Source organism: Pholcus phalangioides, unplaced genomic scaffold (genome assembly GCF_987345545.1).
Source record: "Pholcus phalangioides strain wild (caught in Gottingen) unplaced genomic scaffold, Ppha-v1.0 ptg000011l_1, whole genome shotgun sequence".
Taxonomy (NCBI): Eukaryota; Metazoa; Arthropoda; class Arachnida; order Araneae; family Pholcidae; genus Pholcus; species Pholcus phalangioides.
In genome coordinates, this window is record NW_028301604.1 from 33,603,015 (window position 1) to 33,625,810 (window position 22,796).

The window sequence follows — 22,796 nt, forward strand, 5'->3', positions numbered from 1 at the left end:
TGACTCTCGCACCGGTTTGTTGTGCTATTTGTTACCCTGTTGCTTAGTGGCGTGTTTGGACATCTCTTTTCATTTTTAGCTCTCATTCTGTTTGCGTCAAAACCAGCAGGGCTGGATTAAGGAAAATATTTTCCCCTTTGCAGGACTCTGCAATAGAAACACTTAAGGTGAAAAGATTTGCCTTCAACATGATTTGAATGATTTCCTACTGTGATTAGAATTTGGGAGGTCTTTACTTATTTGAAAACACAGCATTTAAAATTCTTTTCTAAAAAGATGATTTTTTTTTTTGTAAATCCATAGATTGGGGTGGAAAACTACAACTATGTGGGTACGTACACGTGGCTCTTTAGTAAAACTGAGAGAAATAATACAGTGTAGTTTACTTCCAAAGAAAAGGAAAAAAAAAAAATTTGGCTATTTAATAAATTTTGAGTTATTGTGAAGGAGTGGTTGGGGGTTTTTTGGACTGAAAAGTTAGCCAACCCTTGTTTTAGATAATCTGCAGATCTTTATAAATACTTCGTTGGGAAACGCAAAGGTGTTGAATTAGAAAAAAATCTCCTTTTATTCTTGTGTATTTCCCAGGGAAAGTTTTTTTTTTACCACCAATGCATCTGGTAACAAGTTCCATTGTGTGATAAATAAGATAAAATATTTGTGGCATGTTTTTTTATATTCCAACTTCTGTTTTCTATTAACAGACATGCTACTAATTACCTGCAATCTCCTTGAATAGGTAATGTCCACACAATTCTGTAATGTGATTAGTTTAGAGATTGTTTTTAAGCTTTTTTTTCCAAATTTCTTTTGTTTTCATCATGATTTGATACATATTCTGTAAAACAGGAGTAGGTCGTAGAATATTTTGTCACTCAGATTCTTAAAACTTTACCGATTAATAAATTTAATCAGATTTCTACTGTCACAAAATACAGAGACATGATCGAGGGACATTAGTTGATGAGTACATTTTGCAAAGTTGGTGATGACAAATAGCATAAGTAGCCAAAACTTTGCATCACAGGAAATTTACTGTGTGAAGACGGACGAATCTTCTTTCCACACTTGGTCACTTTGTTGGGTCGGAGAAGAGGATGGTGAAATATTTCGCTTTCTCTACCAGTAATCCAGTCAGAGATAGGCAGGACTCGGCGCGGGTCACTTTTTTTATAAACTGGTCACTTTTATTTTGAGGCCCAGGTTACTTTTCCCACCAAAAAAACTTTGGTCTCACATGCTTTTCTGCTGTCAGTGTTTTTCTCTTCTTCAAGGAGGAACTTTACCCGTTCAAGGTCGTTAATTTTCTCCCTCCCTTCATTGAACTACAATCCTTAGCTACCTTCCCATAGAACCCCTATATATGAAGGCATCTTATCTTCCCTGGAGCATACCGTGTGACGTCAGCATAACTTGATTTCAAGGGGCTTGGAAAGAAGCTTCTTGGTTAAAGAAGTCATTTTATGGAGAAGCCGGCTGGAAAAAAAACTACCTTAAAAGGCGTACTTACAACAAAGAATTTTTTTTCCTTTACTACCATTCTTTCTTATTTCCCCACATGCTCACTCTTTCTTTCATTTTCATCTTATTTTAAAATTCATCCTTAATTTTATTTGTTTTAAAAAGTTTTAGACCTAAGGGTCTTATTTTTCTTGGATCATCGCTCAAGTTACATTTGTTTGCTCTATCGTTACTTTTGTTAATTTTTTTAATGTTATTTGAAATGACGATTTAAGAGGGCCCGTGCAGAAACTAACTTACGTGCAGTGGGAGAATACTCTTGTATATATATATGGCTGGCCAAGGTTAAACAAGCACGCAGGTATTTTGAATTTACTTACAATAAAAAAAATAATGCTATTGAAAATCGCGATCTATCTAGAAATAAAATTTGTACAATTTTTCTAACTGGATTTAAATCTCTGCAAGAAACCGTAGCATCAAATATGATCGAAAGGAATACTATTTATGAAAACATCACAGAATCCTGTAATTAAACGTTTAGTTTAACACAAGGGTTTCCAAATCAGTTGAAAACTGGTTATCAGGCTGATAAAAACTCAGTTAACGTGCATGTGAGTTGTAAATAGAGGCGGATTTAACAGTGGACACACTGAGCGCGCCCTTGGCCCCCCACTTTACACTTTTTTCCTACTTTAAGGGGCCTAATAATTTTTTTTATGCCTGGGGCCGTCAACTAACCTTTATCCGCTTCTGTCCGTAACTTAAATTTAGAGCATAGTTTCCCCCAACCTTTTTTGTCCCATCGCCCCTTTCTTCAGAAATTTTTTCTCCCCAACGCAATCTAACCCATAGTATCCTATGTTATACCCATAGCTTCTAACACCCCCCCCCCCCCTCTGGAACATTCCATCGCCCACTTTAAGAATCACTGATTTAGAGCATCTTTGCGATACTGATTGTTGACTTAATATCGACATCTTGCGCTCCATTCTTGGTGTTCTGTAAAAATTCCCCTTCTTAGACCTCGGAAGTTATTAAAATGTTTTTGTCTCGAGTCGCTGTTATGACTGCAATAGGAGAGAGTGGGGGTCTGGTTCCACAGGTGTTGATCGAGGAAGGGTGCCCAGTTTACTATTTTTCTGTTTAAGGAGTCTCGCTACTTTTTCGACTCGAAAAAATCGAATTTTCAAAATGACAATTTTAAGTATTTTATTTGCAATCGGTTAGTTTGTTCTTTCATAATTAAAGAAAGAAATACTGGATTATAGTGTAAACGTATATTAGAATAAACACTTTGAACATGATTTTCTCAGATTGCGGTTTTTGAGCTCATCCACAAGATTTAAAGAAATTTACTGCCCCAAAAATTCTGAATTTTTGCAGGAAAGTTTAGTCTATATATTTTAGTAGAATAGACTTCAGATTTTGATATCTGACCATTCGTTAGAATTTTATGAATTTTTAACGTTTTAAAAAATATATAAATTTCAAAAATCTAAATCCAAAATTTTTAAAAAAATACTTCCTATTAGTCAATTGCTGTCTGAGATCTATTCTACTAAAACATATCGACTAAACTTTCCTGCCAAAATTCAGAATTTTTGGGGCAATAGATTTCTTTAAATCTTGCAGCTCAAAAACTACAATCCGAGAAAATCTCGTTTAAAGTGGTTTTTTTTTTTTCTAGTATACGTTTACACTATAATCCAGTATTTCTTTTTTAATTATGAAAGAACAAACCAACCGAATGACACGAAAGTTTTAGTATTTTATTTGCAATCAAATGAAATATTTTTTTGAAGTCATTTTTGAAAATTCGCTTTTTCAAGTCGGAAGAGTAGTGAGACCCCTTAAAAAATGGATGCTGGCCCTAGGCGATAGTAAATTTTTGTTCGTACTTGTGGCCCAGGTTGCTACATACCGTGATCAGATCCAAAACTGGGGGTAATGCCTCACACTGCATTTTTGATGGCATCTTATATTTAAGAAAAAGCAATAAATTCCTTTGCTAAATTATTGAATTTCACAGTCAAGAGCAGTAAAATTACGTTTCCCCTCCAGAAAAAAAATTGTATTACGGCCTTGGTAAATCAGGTGCCCCTGGTGGGGCGAATTCACCTCGTGCTTTTTTTTCATGCTAAAATAGGTAGCCCTGACAGCAGCATCCATAAACTCTGCATCAACCGCATGCCGCTGTGGTGGTCATAGTGACGGAATCGCATTGCGATGATCCGGGTTCGAACCCCACCGGCGCCACAGTGGTGGTCGGCTGTAATTAGTTTTCTGCGGTTCCTAACTTAGAAGTGCGAATGCGAGCCGATATCCTCGGAATAAAAAAGTCTCACCACAGAGAACAACAGACCTACAGCGTTACAAATATTCAATCATCACACTTCATTTACATTTGAAGTATAGATGGCAGCACTGAAATATCAGACACAACACTAGCTACACACTCAGACTGTTAGATGCATTCACTTTGTTCCAGACTCTGCCGCGAAGCTGGGCTGGAAGAGATCTCGGCAACGAGATAAGTCTGGTGGCAGAGACCCTGGCGTTCATTCATTCATGTATCAACCGCATTTATAAACCCTGTATGTTGTTGATTCGATTTTTGTGTTTATTTTAATTTTCCATATTTCCCGTCATATTTCTATCGATTTTTGCACATTGGCGCATATTAGGTTGATTCATATTATAAATTATATATTTTTTTTTGTAATTTTAAGTGCACTTTGTCTGCCATCTTGAATGTACCACTGCAAAACGGTGATTCCTTGGCACAAAAAAAAGTCGCCACGTTGGTGCCTACAAGGTTCATGGAAAATTTACCAGGGAAGGCAACGGTCTCTCTTTTTCTGTTAAAAATAACGGGGGGGGGGCAAAATTATACTGTTTCTGGGTAAAGGAGTTTTTTTTTAAGGGATGCATGTTGTGCATGTTTACAAATTTTTCTCTCAAAAAACCAAACAATTTCAAAACTGGTTTATTTTCTCCCTCACGCAAGGGCAGTATTATTTTGGTGTCCCCCCCCCCCCTGCCCACAGCCACAACTAGGGGGTGCAGGCGGGTCTGATGCCCCGGGCGTTGTACTAGAGGGGGGCCACAAATTTCACTCTTCACTCTCGTCTTCAACATTATGAGGGGGTGCCAAAATGTGTGCTTGCCCGGCTGACCAAGCATCTAGTTGCGGCCCGGCCCACGCCTGTAAAAGAGTAGACTCGCTCACCCTTCCCAGTCCAGCCATAGGTGGAGATAGGCTTGAAGGTGTTAAGGGTGCGGCATGATGACGATATGTCAATTTATATATTGATATATATGTATACATCAGTAGGCTCTGCCATTGACGCTGGGGGGGGGGGGGAATTGCCCCTCCCTCAACGTATAATTAAAATAATTTAGTTAATTTAATAATTAAAGTACTTTATTCAATTTAATAATTTAAATTTATTTCATTCAGTAATTTAAAATGTTAAAAATTTAATTTTATAGTTTTTAATCATTATTTTAAATTTCTTAAAATTTCTAATATCTATTCCACTAATGACCCAGCAAAAGAAGTCATCTCCAGGTATGTAGAATCAAGCCGAGGTAATGATCAAGAGCAAACTGAAAAAAACAGACTTATGCTACATTAGAATTTCGCAGCAGAAAACACTGCTTCTAAATATGAAATGGGTAAATTTTGGTAAAAGACGTAAGATCAGACGTTCAAAAGTGCTTGAAACTTAAGAGAACAAAAGCACAACTATGACTTGCATCAGCGGTAAAAACAAGAAAAATGATTACTTTTCTAATGAATGTTTCAAGTCTCTCCTCTGGCTATTTTTTTTTAATTGGTGATTACCAAATCTCCAAGCTTAATCTTAAAACACTCAGTTTGTTATTTTAACTATTTTTCAAATCCGAAATGTTATTATGTATGTTAATCATTTATGTTTACATTTGTTGATTATTATAAAGAATGTAAAAATATAAATAGGCCTATCATGAAGTGTCTCTAAAATTTTTTATAATATAAAAATAAAAAAAGATAAATTTTTCTAGAAAGTTTTATCTATTTTGTGCTGTGGTGGGGGGGGGGGGGGTAACCCTTTCTTCTTAGCTAAGATAACATGGTTTTTTGGAGTAAAAAGTAATACTGCGTACACTATATACTGCATGTATGTATATAAAAACCGTGCATTTTATTTACTGCCAAAATTTTAAAGTTCTACAGAAATAAAAATTTTCTTGTTACAAGAATCAAATTTTAATCTTCTACTCCTGCAGTCATCTACGAATGAAAGGCTTTAGCGATTTATAACATAACCTTGACTAAATGTTTTTCTTGCCCAAAACTGATTGCCATGAAGTATTAAGCTGTTCTTAATTTTATGTTCAAAATTAGACATTTGTGTAGTGAAGCATTTCACTCATTCTCTTTAAAATCTAAATGAAGTATTTTTTAGAATTTTAAATTTCTAAATTAAGAATTTTTTCTATCTCATTTTACTTCAGTGTTATCTAAGTTGCATATACAGGGTGCTCTGTTTATGGCCCAATGAACTCAGAGGGTTGTTAGTAGACATTAAGAGTGGAACAAAAATTGCAATGGAACATTATGTCGTAAACCACGTTGAGAGGGTGAAAATTGCTAAAAACGCATGCAGGTCTCGACGTCACGTTTAGATCACCAAAAGCATAATAACAAAAGATTTATTTGATCAATTATTACAAGATTTGGCGGCTACTGGTGTCATTACAGTCTACAACAACGTAAAAACGGTTCCCGGATGTGCGTGTGCTCGGAGATACCAGGTATGCTCTTGATGTCTGCTGCAGTGACGACAATCTGCGCTATGAGATCCTCCAGTGTGTCCACAGGCGTCGTGTAAATGAGGGATTTAAGGTGACCCTATAGGGAACCCAAAAATGCATTCAGTAATCAACTGACATCCACCTTTTTCGTCTTCTCTGGACTCAGAGCCTGCATGCATTTTCCACCCTCTCAACATGGTTTGCGACATCAAGTTCTGCTATAATGTTTGTTCCTCTTGATCTCTACTAACAACCCTTTGAATTTGTCGGTCCATTAAAAGAACACCCTGTATGTCGTTCCTTCTACTTGCAGTTTATTTGAGGTTGAAAGTGGACTCTTCTATGCATATTTGTATGTGGGTTGGGTCAATAAAAAAAATAATGGAATTGCTGTCATACATGCAGCTCTTATGAAAATATAGGAGATGGCTAATAAGTTGAATATATGTTTAGTTGGTATTATCAATCTTCGTTACTTTTTTGAGTGTTTAACATAGATACAATAAACTTTGTTTGACAAAATTAATGTATTTTTACCACTTTGTCTTGAACATTTACTTCAAATCTCTGAATTTTCAAAAGATGGTTTAGTTAGCAGTGATAGTCTGGATTAAACCACTTTAAATCATTAAATATTTTTTGGGGATTTTGTTTGAACAGTTCACTAAAATATTGTCATTGTTAAATGTACAACAAATTTGGGATTCAGAATCGGGGATGATGGAACAGTGAATATAGAAATTTTATTTGCTGCTCTTGCTTCTCTCTTAATTGTTCTGTAATGGCTCAAAGAGTAAAAAAAAACCATCTGTTGGAACGTATTATACAAACCTAGATATATAAATCAAATTTTTACTAGTTTAAAAAGGTTGAGTACATTTTGTATACTGCTATTCATAGCATAACATGAATGAAAAATCCACTGGAATGTAGATGGGACAAATTGTCTTATTAAATTTTGTGTTATTTCATTTTTGTTTCCTTAGAATGCGAAAACTTTATCCCATTTTGATGGTTTTCCTGCTTAAATTGATTTTAAGATGGGTTGTGGAAAGCAACATGGGGGAAAGGCATTGCTACTGTTACTTAGAAATGATGTAATATAGTTACTCACTCACAGATAGTTAAGTTATTCAAAACTTTTCTGGTTAGTAGAATGCGTTTGAGTTTGATTTAATAATTTCATACTATTATGTTAAAAAAAGCAATTTCGATGAGCTCCATTGAAATACAAAGTTTAGTAAAAACTAAATTCAATTTCAATTCATTCAATTTGGTTAAAATCAAAATTCATTGTCGATTTGGTCTCTTTCTAAAAATATTTTGGTCACTATTTGGTAACTTTTTTAAACATTTTGGTCACTATTTTCATTAGTTTTGAGGCTATGATCCGTGCTGTGCCCTGGAAAGGTTCTACAATGTGCAGTAGAAGAATAGGAGAAATAAATATTGGGGGGGATGGTAAGAAATTTGTCTCTAAGAAGCTCTCCGAAATTCTAGGGTCAATAGATTTTCACCCCTCTGGTAGGTAGAGTTAAAGCGATGCATTCCAGTACGAGTTACGAAGGCTTTTTTATCACAATCTTCCAGAGTCAAATTAACCTGCCAATATCTGGAAGCTAAATCTAGGGTTGTCAGATATTTTGAACTTCCTATCCTTCAAATTATTTCATCTATTTTATGCAGTGGGATACTTAACAATATCAGTGATTTTATTAATATGGACAAAATCAATTACGAACTTCAATCTCCTGTGTTTTTCTTAACCAAGAAGACAGGATTACACCATTCTGTAATATATACATACCGGGCAAGTTTGCAAGAGAGCCTGGGTTCGAGTCCCGGCGGAGACATGATGACTTTTCTTTCAGATTTCACCTCAGCAAAAATATCCAGAAAATAACTGTTTCCTTGATGGAAACGGGCTGAGAACCTGGGGCTGAGAAAAAGCCATCTATCTCACTCTAAACCGTCCCCCCTGGGGCTATTTCCTGAAGTCAAGAGAGGCTACTAATGCCTCTACTTCAGCGCCTCACGCCACAGTGCATGAAATAAGGAAGGCAGGGTCATGTCTCCAGTAGTGTAGATGGTAGCATGCTTGCCCAGTATGCAAGAGGGCCTTGGTTCGAGTCCTAGCGGAGATGTGATGACTTTTCTTTCCGAGTTCACCTCAGCAAAAATATCCAGAAAATAACTTTTTCCTTGATGACCCACTTCATTACTCTGAAAACAACTCTGAGGTAATGGGAATTCAGCTAATTGTCCAGAAAGGCCCTGAGGTGCACGAGAAGCCGTTTGTTGAAATCTATTAGTTGTATATTCCCAGGGTGTCTACCAACACGGGAAAGTCATGAAGTCCCGCAAAAGTCACGGAATGAGAAAAAAGTCACTGAAGTCCAGAAAAAGTAACAAAATTTGAGTGAAGGTCATGGATTTTTTTGATTCTCCAGAGAACTTTTTTTTTTTTTTTTTTTTTTTGGTTGAGTAGCAACAGAAAAGAACAATGCCAATATGTAGCCACCTTACATTGGGGGCAGACATTATATGGGTGCGTCAAAAAAGCTATTTAGACTGGATGAACAAAAAAAACTTTTCTTTCTTTGCTTGTCCGGACCGTTCAACATATGTAATATTCCCCCTGAAGCAGTGTTCTCAGCATCACATAATAATTACTGCAGGAGGGGGGCTGTAATAGACCATGGCAGTAGGGAGTCCTCTTGGGAACAATATTGGTTTTCCATAAGAAGGACATGATCTTTCTCCTCCCCACATCATGGAACAGGGCTGTTGGGTCTTTGGCGGGTCCGCAAGCCTGTTTTCACTGGGGGGGGGGGGGGCTCTGTAGTAAATTTATTTATATATATATAGCATGGAAAAACTTTTGATTTTCCCGGGCCTTGGGACTACAGCCCTGTCAGAGCCATCCTTGTGGGGGACAGGTAAAAGGGTGCCGATTTTTTTTTTTTCCCCGCGAAAGAATTTTTTAAATTTTCATCTATTTTTTTATTTTGATCACTTCTATCTTTACCGACTAGCTATAGTGAACGACAAAATCGTAAATATGTGCATGCAACAGAACGAGAGAGTTCAAGAGAAGACCGACATTGGACTCATTCGCCATTAATTGTGTTGCGACATAATTTTTACGCCAAAGGAGTACCACAGTGTTTCCAAAAGTATGTCAGGGCTCCTAGGAGCATCGTGGCGAGCTCAAAATATGTATTTGTGCGCACAAAACCTATACTTTAAAGTGGTTTTTTATATGGTGAAAAAAACTGCCCAATTTCTTGATGATGCCGCTGATGAACCATTCGAATACTATAACAAGCTTGCGATGTAGACCAGTGGTCCTAAACCTTTTTCCAGTCACGAGCACTGCCTGTACCCATCATAAAAAAAAAGCACTCTTACGTCATGTTTGACATACGAATGTATGAAATCCAGATGATTTTAACAATTGAATGCGATTCGTTCAACATGTTTGAATGAAACGATCTAATGCGTGTGAGCATCAAATCGGACATGAGCATCGAGCACTCTGGGTGCTTAGGGGAGCACCATGGTGCTCGCGAGCAACGGATTGAAAATGCTTGATCTAGGCAGATAGACACCTAAGCATGATGATAGAGCAAATAACAAGCGTCTAATATTGGACTTCCAAAAATGTGAATAGGAAAGGGAATATGTGAAATCTCTCCCCCCGAATGGGCCCTTGGTCTATCAAGTGCAGCATTCGTCAACCACTGGGCCCTGGCATCTGCAGAATTGGGACATGAGTGCTTCATTTTTACCCATTTATTTCCCATTAACCTTGTGTATGCCCAGGCCTTCCAATCAAGAAAAAGAAATCAAACGTGCAGCGGGATTCCAAAGGTTGAGAGACACTGGTCTAGCGGCCCCACATCTTGCATAAAGCCCCCTAATTTGAGATCTTTGGCGGGTTCAGCCCAAATTTTTCACTGGCACCATATAGTGAAAAAACTAAAATAAGAATAATCTCATTTGAAGTCCCCGGGCTGGGTCAGCCCTCTACTGTGCTTCCTTCTGAATTGGGAAATCGGGTGGACTATATTTGTACCCTTAAACGATGGTTTTGGCTGTCCACATATAAGAAACGTTTCTTCTAATTTTTTTATTTTACCTGCTCCAATTACAACCTTTATCTTGGATGGATGACAATAATGAATGAAACTAGACTTCAAACAAACTATAAATATTTATTCAATTATCAGTTAACTATTAGTATAACATTTTAACAAATAATTATAACCTTTTCTCTCAATATTACAACGAAACAATAAAACTGAGCGATCTCACCGCCATGTCCAGGTATTCACGTATTAGTTCTCATCGTTCACAAGACACTGCAAAATGTCTACTTCACTGCAGAAGACTCCCAGACACCAGGTTCGGACAGGTTTGGTGTCTCGAAACACGCGTTGAGACCACTGCGTAAGAAATTGGAGGCGAAAGTCCACACCAGGGTTGCCGGTCTGGCCACTAACCAATCCACAGGCGACAAGATCACGACGACGTTGGATTATCACATGAAGTTGGGCGATGAGACGGGTGAAGTGCCAAAGGCACACCTTTCCAATTTTAACTCATTGTTTTGAGAGACGATCTGGCTCACACCTCCACAGGGCGTGACGCCTTAGTGATGAAAACAGAAGGTTAGTCGGAAGAAGCTGTTCGTGCAGATCTGTCTGGTTTTTATACAGGAGCGTTCCCACAATGCCCCATTGTAACAATAGTTGGATAGTTGGGAACCTTTAGGGAATTTGCCAAACCTGCCTCTATCTCTTATTTTTGAAACATGTTTATATAGTTGTAATTGTATAATCTTTAATAGAATGTTATCTTACCTTTTATAACCGTGCACGGTTGATTCAATTAGTCTGTGATATTTTCATTGCTCATAGTCCGGTAAAATGTGCGATCCTGATCACATCGCCATTTTAATTTATTGTTGTTGCCATTCTTATTTTTGTAAAAGTTCCTATAAAAAATCTATTGTCGTTTATTTATGTAAATTAGATGTTGTATTTTCCTATTGGCTGTGCTTTGATGTGTATTTTTCTGAGATGGTCGGTCCCAGGAGTTGGATCGTTTCGTATTTCCTTTTTATAGGTATAAATTCCCGGAGCCACTTCGCATTGGCTCGCATTCGTTCTCGCCTTAAAACTCAAAATACATCACTTTAGGTGAAGGTGGTCGCCTTTGGGCGAGTCATCTGAAGAATGAAATAGTTAGTCTTTCTGTTGCTATTACATCGCCGTCTGGTTCCGGACCCATCATGCCACATCTCTAGTCAATCGTTGTCGTCCGGGTTCCTGTCATAGTTCATCCGTCTGTCCTATGGTTCCTCATCTCGACCGTTCAGTTAGCAGCTCTTCCCGCCACGTGAGCCTTCGCATCGGGTCGTGACCTTCCGACAAGGTCGATGAATGGGTACGCATCGATCATTGCTTCCGATCGTCATCTCAGCCATTGTGTTTGCATCTCTTCCCGCCACGTGAGCCTTCGCTTCAGATCGTGACCTTCCTGCAAGGTCTGACGTCAGGCACGTGTGATCCGACAAAGATCGCCTAACTCCTGCAGTCAGACTAGATTGATGAGACAACGGACTTGCATTGGTGTACGGTATGAAAATTGAGAAATAATTCTGTTATTCCTAACCTATTTAATTGTTAAAGAATTAATAAATTTACTTTTGTTAAAAACTAGAAATTTCTTGAAATCATTTGTCTCTCTCCTTTGTGTATCGATTGCACCGATTTCGCCAGACCAGAATCCTGGGTAGTTATGCTGGGATGTTGCACCATGAAAGAACCAATCACAAGGTTGAAGGTGCGGTATTGAGCTTGCATCTAATTTACATAATTTAATGAGAGAAAAGGAAATATATTGTAAAATTTATAACATTGAATCTGGCAACCGAACATAACAAATTGGAGATCTGGCCAGGATCTGCAACTTTTAGGCCTATTGCACATTGTATAAACTCATGACATTATAGACTGTGAGATGGTCCTAGGACCCACCGACAGCATGGAGGTAAAATATATTGCACATTTATATAACACTTTGCTGATCATATACATTATATTGCAGAATTGATTAAACATTGATTTTGGCAACGACTCGATGCGGTTCCCACTGATGAGCCACGGGAACCCCTCAGAGGGAAAGAGAAGGTAATTAGACGAGCTGTTGTGTGGGATCTCTGACATGGATGTAAACTGTAATTTTTATGGGACCTTGGCAGCCTGACCTCTTTCTCCGTTCTCGCCCGATGATTAGGAGACCCCACCCCCGACCGTCAGACTAAGCAAACTAACTGGCCCAAACGGGAAGGCTTGGGTGGTTTCCGGTAGCCAAGGAAATCAAGCATATAATCGTACCCTCCCTCTCCTTCGTACGCCCTTGAGTCCCGTATATATGGGAAAAACAACTTTCAGCCCCCCCCCCCCCCACGCCCCAATGTTTTTTTGAAAAATATTGGGGGAGAAACAGTATATTCTGAATGTCCATTCACAACAGAGAACCGAACGGCTGATGCCAAAACATTTTTTGAGCCTTTTCGCAACAAAATTTGATTGAGGGGTGGAACACACAATGAAATAAACAAGTGAATTACAATATTGATTTTAAAAAAGGAGATAAAAAAAATAAACAATTTTCAAAAGTCCCTCGGCCAAAACCTCTGCTCCTGAAGAACTTCATAAAATTATGGTGATTTCATAGTTGATTGTTTATTGTATATAATGATCCACTCATTGACCAGTGTTGATTATGTGAATAAAAATAATTTTTCGGCCACACTCGTCCTCCGGGTATGCTTCAATAGCTCTGTGAGCTGTGAAGCGGAGTGTATCCGGTCTTCAAAGGTCGAAGGAGCCCTCAGGCAGGGCTGGAACTAGGGGGTGGGCAACTTCCCAGGGTAGGAAAATTTAGGGGCGGTGACAATTTTAGGTAAGAACAAAGAACACCATTATTGCATGATCATCAAGGATAGTAGAAGTACTAAACAAAAAATAATTGGAATCTGGGATTATGGGTTGCATTTCAGTATCTAGTTGAATGATTTGAAATTGGAGCAATCCAGTCTTATTTCAATGAATTTGAGCCAGAATAAATATGTGAATGGTAAAAAAAAACATTATTTTTTCCCTCCAGTATTTTACTTCATGTATTTAGGAGAAATTTTAAATAAAAGTTGTTTTGGTATCTGCTGTGCCTCTGGTCTAAAAATGCGTTAGAAAAAATGTATTGTTTCTAACGAAAAATTCCACAAACAAAGTTTACGTAATTTTTTTGCATGTAAATTTCAAATGTAAGTGTACCAATTATTTTTATTGATATTTTGTATGTTTTGGGAACACTTCAGTGAAAATTTCACTGGAATATATTGAAAATTCAAAAATTTACGATTTGTTTTCTGAAACAATGTCGCTTAAAAATTGAGCCTCGGAAAAGTCATCAGCATTTTTTGATGAATTTCAATATCTTTTTTCTCAAAGTTTTAGAGATATGCAAGTAATATTTCACATGGTTAATAAGGATGGTTAAAGCAACAAATAAAAAAAAAAATTGAAATCTGAGACTATGAGTGGCATTTTGCCGGGTGATTTGAAATGGAATGACCGTATATATGTGTGTATGTGTATTTAAAGAATGGAACACACCCCTATAAAAGATTAAGATACAAAGTAAAATTTATACTTGTTATTATCTAACTATTCTCACTAACACTAAAACAATAGGACCAAAAATAAAAATACTGAGATTACCCGGGGAAAAGTTTGGCAACACTTGGGGGCGCGGTAGCCCGGTCGATAAGATACTCGCCTAAAGTACCGAAGGATGTTTAGAGGTGTCGCGAGTTCGATACCCGGTTCGTCCTTTTCAGGAAACTTTCCTGACACAGGGGTACAACAAAAAAACGGCGACTTGACCGCAAATTGCTACTGCAGGGAGTTCCCCCGTCGAGGGGTTAGCGCACCAACCTCTCGATGAGTATAAAAAACACGCCTGCCGTTCGGAATTGGCAATAAATTGTAGGTCCCGGTCTAATTAGCCCTTGTGTGCAGAAAATGACCGTGGTGCGACAAAAATGATCAATGATCAAATGGCAACACTAATGCCCAAAATTATATCAAAAATGACAGGAGACAAAGAACCAATTATTCCCTCTTATATGAGCACGTGGACAAAGAAAGTGATTATCGACAAAAAAGGAAACACAAACCTGGCAAAAGTACAATGAAAATAAAATTTAAGTTGACTGAAAATACACAATGAAAATTTAATTTGAGAGCAATAAGAGAGAAAAAACACTTAATTTGCAAATCCAGCAATGGAAGTCCAAAAAATCCAGTGACCAAATCAAACTAAAGAGAATAAACTCACAATTTTCAAAAATGAAGAAAACACATCTGTGTTTAATCCAAAAAATAAACACGTTAAATAAAACTCACGAGAATGCAGAAAAACACAAAATGAACACTGATGCCACAGATAATTCTTTGACAATGGTTTCGGATATAACTACCGCTATTGGTCGGCTAGCGGAGCGTGATAAGAACACATCCTCTCCCTACCATGGCCAAAAAAATGATTTCTCAATACTTCTTATTTTTTACTATTACAATATTCAAACCTGTAAAGATTATAAAAATAATTTTAAGTCAAATACATTGACTGGGAGAAAGGAGTCCTGCAATATATATCTAATTATGTGTATAGAGAGACATAAGAAACATCCTCACAGCATGGCTGCACAGATGATTCTGGCAGTTGCCACTCATATGGAAAGGAAATTTTAGAAAATAATGAAATGGTATATAAACGTAAACAAAAACCACGCTGCAACAGACAAATGAAATTTTTGCTGATAGATCACAAAATATTTAACACTTAGTAGTTCCAATATGGTGGAAGACGCCATCTTGAATATTGCAAGTTACTAGGTACCTATCTGGTATACCATTGGGTATCTCTCGATTCCTTACACCTAGAACAAGCAATTTCTATAATAAAAAAATTTACTAGAACAAAACCAGATTTGACTCTGGCTGCCGGACTAATATACACACTGTAAGTTGGGCTCTTGAAAATCCTTCAAAATTCTGAATCTAGCTTTCTTATTCACTAGCGAGAGTGTATGAAATCTTTGAAAACATGAGGCAGCAATTGTCTACAAAAATAAATTCACCTAGTGACTGCTACTAAACCAGACTTACACTTTGTCCATATTCCTTTGCAGAACTTCCAACGAATTTGTACATGTTGCAATGTGTGCGTGTTGTGAATCTTCCATGAAGTTTGTTTATGTGTAATGTTTGTTATGTGTAATGCTGCCATCTGCCATCAATTTATCTGACTATGCATGAAGTGTGATGATTGATTGAATAGTATACTGTTGTAGGTCTGTTGCTGTCTGCAAGCAGTCATCTAGTGACTACAAAACTTTTTTGACAACTTTTATCATTAATCGATGTGCAGTAAATATCTAGGAGTAAAACTTTTTCTCTTAAGCCTGAATATAGATTCACACTTAGACATGCACTGTTAATGACTAGCATACAAACCACTTGATTGAAAGGTTATTTAAATATTGGCACAGAGCCAGTCACTGTAATCTTATTAAAATCATGTTTCACTTTTTAGTTTTTCAACGAAAAAATACTTGTCTAGCATGGTTGCATACTGTTATTTCCAGTTCTTAATTCACAAATGGAAATTTCTGGTAGTTATCTAATATCACCACAAATAATTAATATTTATCATATATTAAATTAATCTTGAGCAATAGAGAAGGGGGGGGGGGTGTTCACTGTTCTTGAAGAAAATATTTCCTCTCTATTTGCATTTATATACCATCTTACATCTTCAAAAAATGTTTTTCTTACTTATTTTTAAAAATATTTAATTTTATTCCTATCTGTTTCAGAAAATTAAATTAGATGTGTAGCAGTAGCAGTCCAATAAATATGCCCTGCAATAAGGAAATATCCTTTGCGATAAGAAATTCAGATGTATTTTAAATGCATAATTTGCAGATTGTAAGAAGAAAATGGTGGTATATCAATGAGTTTATCTTCTGTTTTATTAGTTTTTTATCTAGTTAATTTTTTCTTTCATAGAAAGCACAAGAAAATCAGAGTGTTAAAAAAGAGCTGCAACAGCAAGTTGGAGAGCTTCTTAAAGATGGAACACCTGTAAAAGATGTGTGTGGTTTTTTTTTTTAAGTTTTCCTAAGTAATTTCAATGATTTTGTTAATGCATGCATAGCCATAAGATAAGGATAAATGTACGCAAATTAGATGAAAGCCATATATCCGGTTTTCTGGGACATTTCGTTTTTTTTCAGTAAATGTGCTGTCCCGGAAGTATTTTTTGAATGCTTGTTTAGATTTTGATTAGGCGATATTGACTTCTAAAAATATCCTATTTTTTAATATCATATAAATATTTACTTTGTTTTTTGGTGTACTTAGTGTCCCTTATGCAAGATTTAGGTGTAGCGAGGTAAAAGTCCTTGATTTTATTATACAGGGTGATTAGGAAGAATCATCCGATTTCAAAATGATTCTGCACTTGAAATAGACCACTAATAAAAATTGTTCATAAAATGTAGACACATTTTCCCCTTTATATTAACATATTACTTATTCTACTCTGTGAAATTCTATTCAATTTTTTTGCCGAATAGGGGCAACTTCAGCCAATAGCCTCCAGGTCTGCAATGTCTCTACTCGACAAAAATCATGCTACTGTACGTTTTCTAAGGAGAAAATGATTCTCTCTCGTATAATGGTATGTGCACTTGCTCGGTATACAAGAGGCCTTGGGTTTGATTCCCAGTGGAGAGAAACTTTTTTTTCTCTGTTCACCTTGGCGTAATTTCTGGAAAGCCTATTGATTTCATATATCTTAGCCGAGCGAAAAATCATTCAATTCCATTTTATTTTTAATTGTTAAGAAATACAGGGTGATTATAAAAAAAACTACGATTTCTACACTGATAGCTCCAGTATAACCAAAACTGAGGCTGCCAGAAAGGCAGCGAACCTGAAGCTACCTGGACTTGTGAACCTTTCTATCCAGTTTCTATGTCAACCATAACACAAGACGTCAAATAATGCATAGAAAATAAATACGGGGTGATTATAAAAAAACTATCCTGACATATGGGCCTCTAACTATCATACCATTCACAGAAAGAATGAAATTTTGGCATAAGGTATTTTGATGTATGCGCTCAAGAATGATATGGAAAACAACAGTGTCACTAACAGTTACGGTTACAGTGAGAAAATTTCGAAAATATCAAATGGCAACATCAAGTTTTTTGTATTGGAATGTGATCTCCATTGTGAAAAACCCTAAATAGCGTTCGAACGGCAACTGTAGCATGAAAATCACCGGCGGTAGATAGGCTAAAAGTGAGGACAACCAATAAGGACAGAGAAGCAGCATAAAATAAAGCATTTTATTGTGTTTCACAAATTTTCCACATGACCTTGTGGAGGACTAATCAAGCTGGGATCTCAGCCGAAGAAACGGTGTGACGAATGAAACGAACATTAATGCTCTGGTGCACAGCAAAGTCCTTTTTACTTTTTCCTTGCCTAGCTCCGGGGATTTTCGTGCTACAGGTGCCATTCCAACGCTATTTAGTGTTTTTCAGTATGGAGATCACATTCCAATACAAAAAACTTGGTGTTGCCATTTATCACTGTTAGAGTGACACTGTTGTTTTCCATATCATTCTTGAGCGCATACATCAAAATACCTTATGCCAAAATTTCATTCAGTTTCTGTGAATGGTATGATAGTTAGGGGCCCATATGTCGGGATAGTTTTTTTATAATCACCCCGTATACAGTTTTGAAATTGGGTGATTCCCTCTGCAAGTCACCCTGTGAAAGTACTAACTTGATATTAACCGCTGCATGTCAGAAGCATGAATGCACAAATTTTCCTTTTTTTTATCAGCTGTTTGGTTACCTTGTTTTGCTATCTAAGTGTAGCCTAAAACTCAAATGTGTTTCCCTATTGAAACACATGATACAAAACATTTCAGGAAAATAACTTCTATAATAATAGTAACATGGGTAGAAAGTAAACATTTAAACATCATTTCCCATGTTCTTTTTTTACAAGGACATTGAAAATTTGTGATTCTGGCACGACGGAGCCAATATATTGATTATTGTATAAGTAGAATTTGATAAAATTACATTTTATGGTAATTAGCTCAGCTGAATAAAGGCATTCTTTAGTTTTGACATTTTTAAATGAAAATAAATTTCTTATTTGAAAGTTTTTATTTTGGAAAATCTCTCGTGACTCCGTAGCTCATTGACGCAATCGCCAGTTTGCACACCACTGCTGTAGAGAATGTCAAAATTATACATTTAATGAATGGAAGAAGGTTGGTCTGACGTGTCAATATTTCTTTTCCATGACATTGATGGCAGGAACCGTGTGTGGCATAAGCAGCACAAAGCCATGGGTCCAGCATGCCATATGAGTAACTGTTGAAGTGGGTTGCTGCAGAATCAGTCAGGGGAGCATTTTCCTGGTACACTTTTTAGTCCCTTATTTTCATTGGCAACATCTGTCAGTGCCAGCTCCTACCTTCACATCGTTGCTGACCACATGCACCATAATGTTTCCTGATGATGATGGTTATTTCCATCAGAACAGTGCACCCTCCCGCGGGCTGGAATTGTCTCGGATTGGTTTGAAGAACATGATTCAGAGTTTCAATTTCTTTGATTTCCCCTTTAGTCAACTGATCTCAACCCAATTGAGCATTTGTGGGACGAGGTTGAAAAGTCTGTTAAAAGATCCAAAATACCACCTTCTAATCTGAGGGAATTAAGAGCTGCCATTTCATTAACTTGGGCTACTATTCCTCCTCAATGGTTTCAGCAACTTGCTGAGTCCATGCCTAGAAGAACATCTGCTGTCATCAAAGCTGGAGGAGGTCCCACACGACATTAGTGGTGAGTAGCAGGGTGTTACTAATTTTTTGGCCATTAGGTGTACGTTATATTTCCGAACAGTGGTTTTTGTTGTTTTTTTTGAGTTAAGACATTTTTTTGAAAAAGTATTGGGCAAATTGTTCTGAAATTTTGGTCAGTATTACTCACATTGTCAGTTAGGTTTTAGAGAGAAAATTTACACTGAAATTACTATGACTAAATTAATGGTTTACATTTTGAAGAAAATAAATACTTATAGAAAGGTAGCATCTGACATTAGCAAGGCCTCAGATACAAGCAAGTGGAATATTTTATTAGAAAAAAAAAATATATTGGTATACACGAGGCCTTGGCTGGTTTTTAGATTTTTTATTACATAAAGAAAATGGTCAGAATAACAGTGTGACTGAATTCAAAACAATACATACTGTTGTACTTCAGGAATCAGTTTTGGGACCAATACTTCTTGATTTATATAAATGAAATTTGTGATATTACTGATCATTTGATGTCATTTGTGTGGATGATACGTTGTTAATTAATGCTGCTGACACAACTGAAGAGTTAACTTAAAATTTAGAAAAAATATATTCATAAATATACTATAAATAAAAATAATTGTCGCCTATTACAGCTTAATGCAAGTAAAATCAATGAATGTTCTTTAATCTAATAAATACTGATACACATGTAACTGAAATTGTGGGTTGTTTTCGTTTTTTATTTTTTAAAAAATTCTTTTCAAATTTGCTTTCGCTGAAGTGTGACCTAGAGCCTTACAACTGTGATTCCAAGTTACTCTTTTGGTCACTCCCATTCTCGCACTCTAAATCTCACGCATTTAGTCATTTTGTCATTCTTGCATCATTTAGTCATTCTTGCCCACTGTTCTGGTCACTCACATGCTTGCACATGCTCTAGGTCATGTTTTTTATTGCTTGCTGATATGGTTCCTTGCTGGGTTAGTCTTTTGATCATTTAAATATGCTCTAGGTCAGTGTTGCCCAAAGTGGGCAATATTGTCCCCTAGTGGGCGATGGAATGGTCCAGGGGGGGGGGGAAATAGAAGCTACAGGTTTAACATAGGATCCTATGGGGGCGATGAGAGGGAAAAAAATTCTGAATGGGGCGATGGAACAAAAAGTTTCGAAAACTATGCTCTAGGTTATTCCTATGGTCATTCACAAGCTTGCACATTCTCCAAATCACTCTTTTGGTCATTGACATGCTTTCACACTCTCTATGCCTCTCTTTTGGTGATTCACATGCTTTTTTACTCTTTTACTCTCTGCCTCTTTTGGTGATTCACATGCTTTTTCACTCTCTACATCATTGTTTTGGTCATTCAAAAGCTTTCACGCTGTAGATCATTCTTTTAGTCATTGACATGCTTCCACACCGTTTATGTAACTCTTTTGATCTCTCACGAGCTTGCAAATTCTATAGATCAGTTTTTGGTCATTCACTGACCTAGCTATTTAGGCAGGCGGATTTATTGAGGGTTATACAAATTTTTCCGCCCTTCTCCTAATTTTCTTGGCCACACAAATTTGACGTCCCTCTGAGTTTGCTGCCTTGGGTTTATGAACTGCTCTGCCTTCATAAGTACGCCACTGCAGCGACTCTCACAGAGTGAGGCTAACAGGGCTTTTCATAATTTTTTTTTGTTTTTAATTCTACAAATTCATTATAGTGGGGCCTAAAAATATAAAAAATCTGAAGAAAGGCCTATTGTAAGTGGAATTTTTTCAGACAAAAAATCGTAAAATTTATATTCTGAACTTTATAACCATAATAAATTATTATTTAAAAATGAAAATCATTCTATTTTGCATGAAAGTAAGCTTTTGTTATTTAACCTATCTGTGATGGAAAAACATATTTTTGAATAGGTTTTTGACAATCCCAGTCTTCAGAAGATTGAAATAGAACTTTATTTTAAATTGTGGAATAAGAATTTGTAATTTTTTACTCTTAAATGTTTCTTAATTATGCATGCCTTAATTATTGCACTTAATTAGTGTCCACATATTTTATTGAATTATGCATTATTGCCATCGAAAACAGAGCACAGTCTATAACTTTTCAATGTTATACTTTAGTACTTATAAAATATTTCTCTCACGCAATATTTTATCTTGACTTCCTACTCACATAAGCCTTATTTACCATTCAGTATTTTTTGTATTTGTCATAGCTGCCAAGTTTCCCAAATTTTCTGGGAATCTCCCGAATTTTAGCTTCATCCCTCAACCTCCCCGAAAAGTTCTTAAATCTCCCAAATTTTTACGAAAATCACAAAAACCCTAATTGTTCCTAAAAATTCCCTAATTCATTAAAAAAAATCCCCTCTTATGAAACCCATCCGTAAGTAATTTCTTGTGGGGCATGAAGTATTTTGCCTTTTTTTTTTCCCTTTCTAAATGACATCACATGTCGTAAATAGGGAAATTCCCTTTTTAAGGAAGTTTTACAAACCCTCTGATGGTAACAAGAAAGTTGTTTGTCTTATCATGCAGGGAAATAGCTTAGCAGCCAATAGTCTTGGATAATAATTGAAGATTATAGTGACGCCCATGTGGTCAAAATTTGTTTTGTTGAAGTTACGTACGTGCGATATAACAAAACATGAATACTGATAGGCAAAAACATATTTAATCAATTTCAAAGATACTCATTCAACAATGAATTTCCTTTCATCAAACGCTCCAGAAAAGGGCAGACTTTTCCTTTTTGTACAAGTTATGTTAGACATAAACATCGGTTATGGAAAGACTGCCATCTTCACTCATGTGAAATGAAAAAAAAAAAAATCAAGCAAGTGTCACAAAAAGTCAGGGTTCTTCAAAAATTGATGCTTTTATTTCCCTTCATCTTCCGATGATTTTGGGGTCATTCACGCAGAATGTTTGTTCACAGCGTTTCTGATTGAACCCAATATTTTTTTTCACATCATTGAAGTTTTGGCCTCCAGTTTCACTTGTTTTTTGCGTAGGAATTTTATTCCCAAAGGTTCAACTTCCATATGTGGAAATCGCTATTTTATTTGGAAAAATCCCTTTTGTATTTATTAGGGAGTGGTATATAATATATGGGTTCGAGCAAAAATCTCCTGAATTTTCATTTCAAAAGTTGGCATCTATGATTTGTGTTTCCAATGTTTTATATTTCCTGATTAGCAATTCTAAAAGGGTTTTTATTTTCACAAACAAAAAAATTTATGTTTTACAGGGTTTGTACAGGTCAGGGAAATAACCCCATTTTTGTTCTAAAAACCTGAAAATCATCATGATTGCCGTCTGGTCGAGGAAAAAGGAAGAGATCGAGATGAAAGAAAAAAATCCCCAGAAAAAAAAAGGAATTCTCAGATAACGTAAATATTGATAATTGTAAAATATTGCGACATATCACAAACTATAGATACTGCCAAGGTGGGACAAAGATTTTATAAGTTCGTCTGAAAAAACGTATTGTTGCAACGTCATCGTTACTACTTCTGTTTCCAGAAACATCGTAGAAAGCTGTGAGTACAAA

The 22,796-nt window shown here is 36.4% G+C and overlaps 1 protein-coding gene across 1 annotated transcript in view; it reads left to right on the forward strand.

Moving 5' to 3' along the window:
• kra (basic leucine zipper and W2 domain-containing protein kra) overlaps nt 1–22,796 on the forward strand; it is a 236,988-nt gene that overhangs the window by 164,654 nt on the left and 49,538 nt on the right. The window contains exon 9 of the mRNA XM_089239488.1: nt 16,413–16,496. Within this exon, the coding sequence (XP_089095614.1) occupies nt 16,413–16,496 (84 nt within the window). The remainder of the gene's footprint in view (nt 1–16,412; nt 16,497–22,796) is intronic.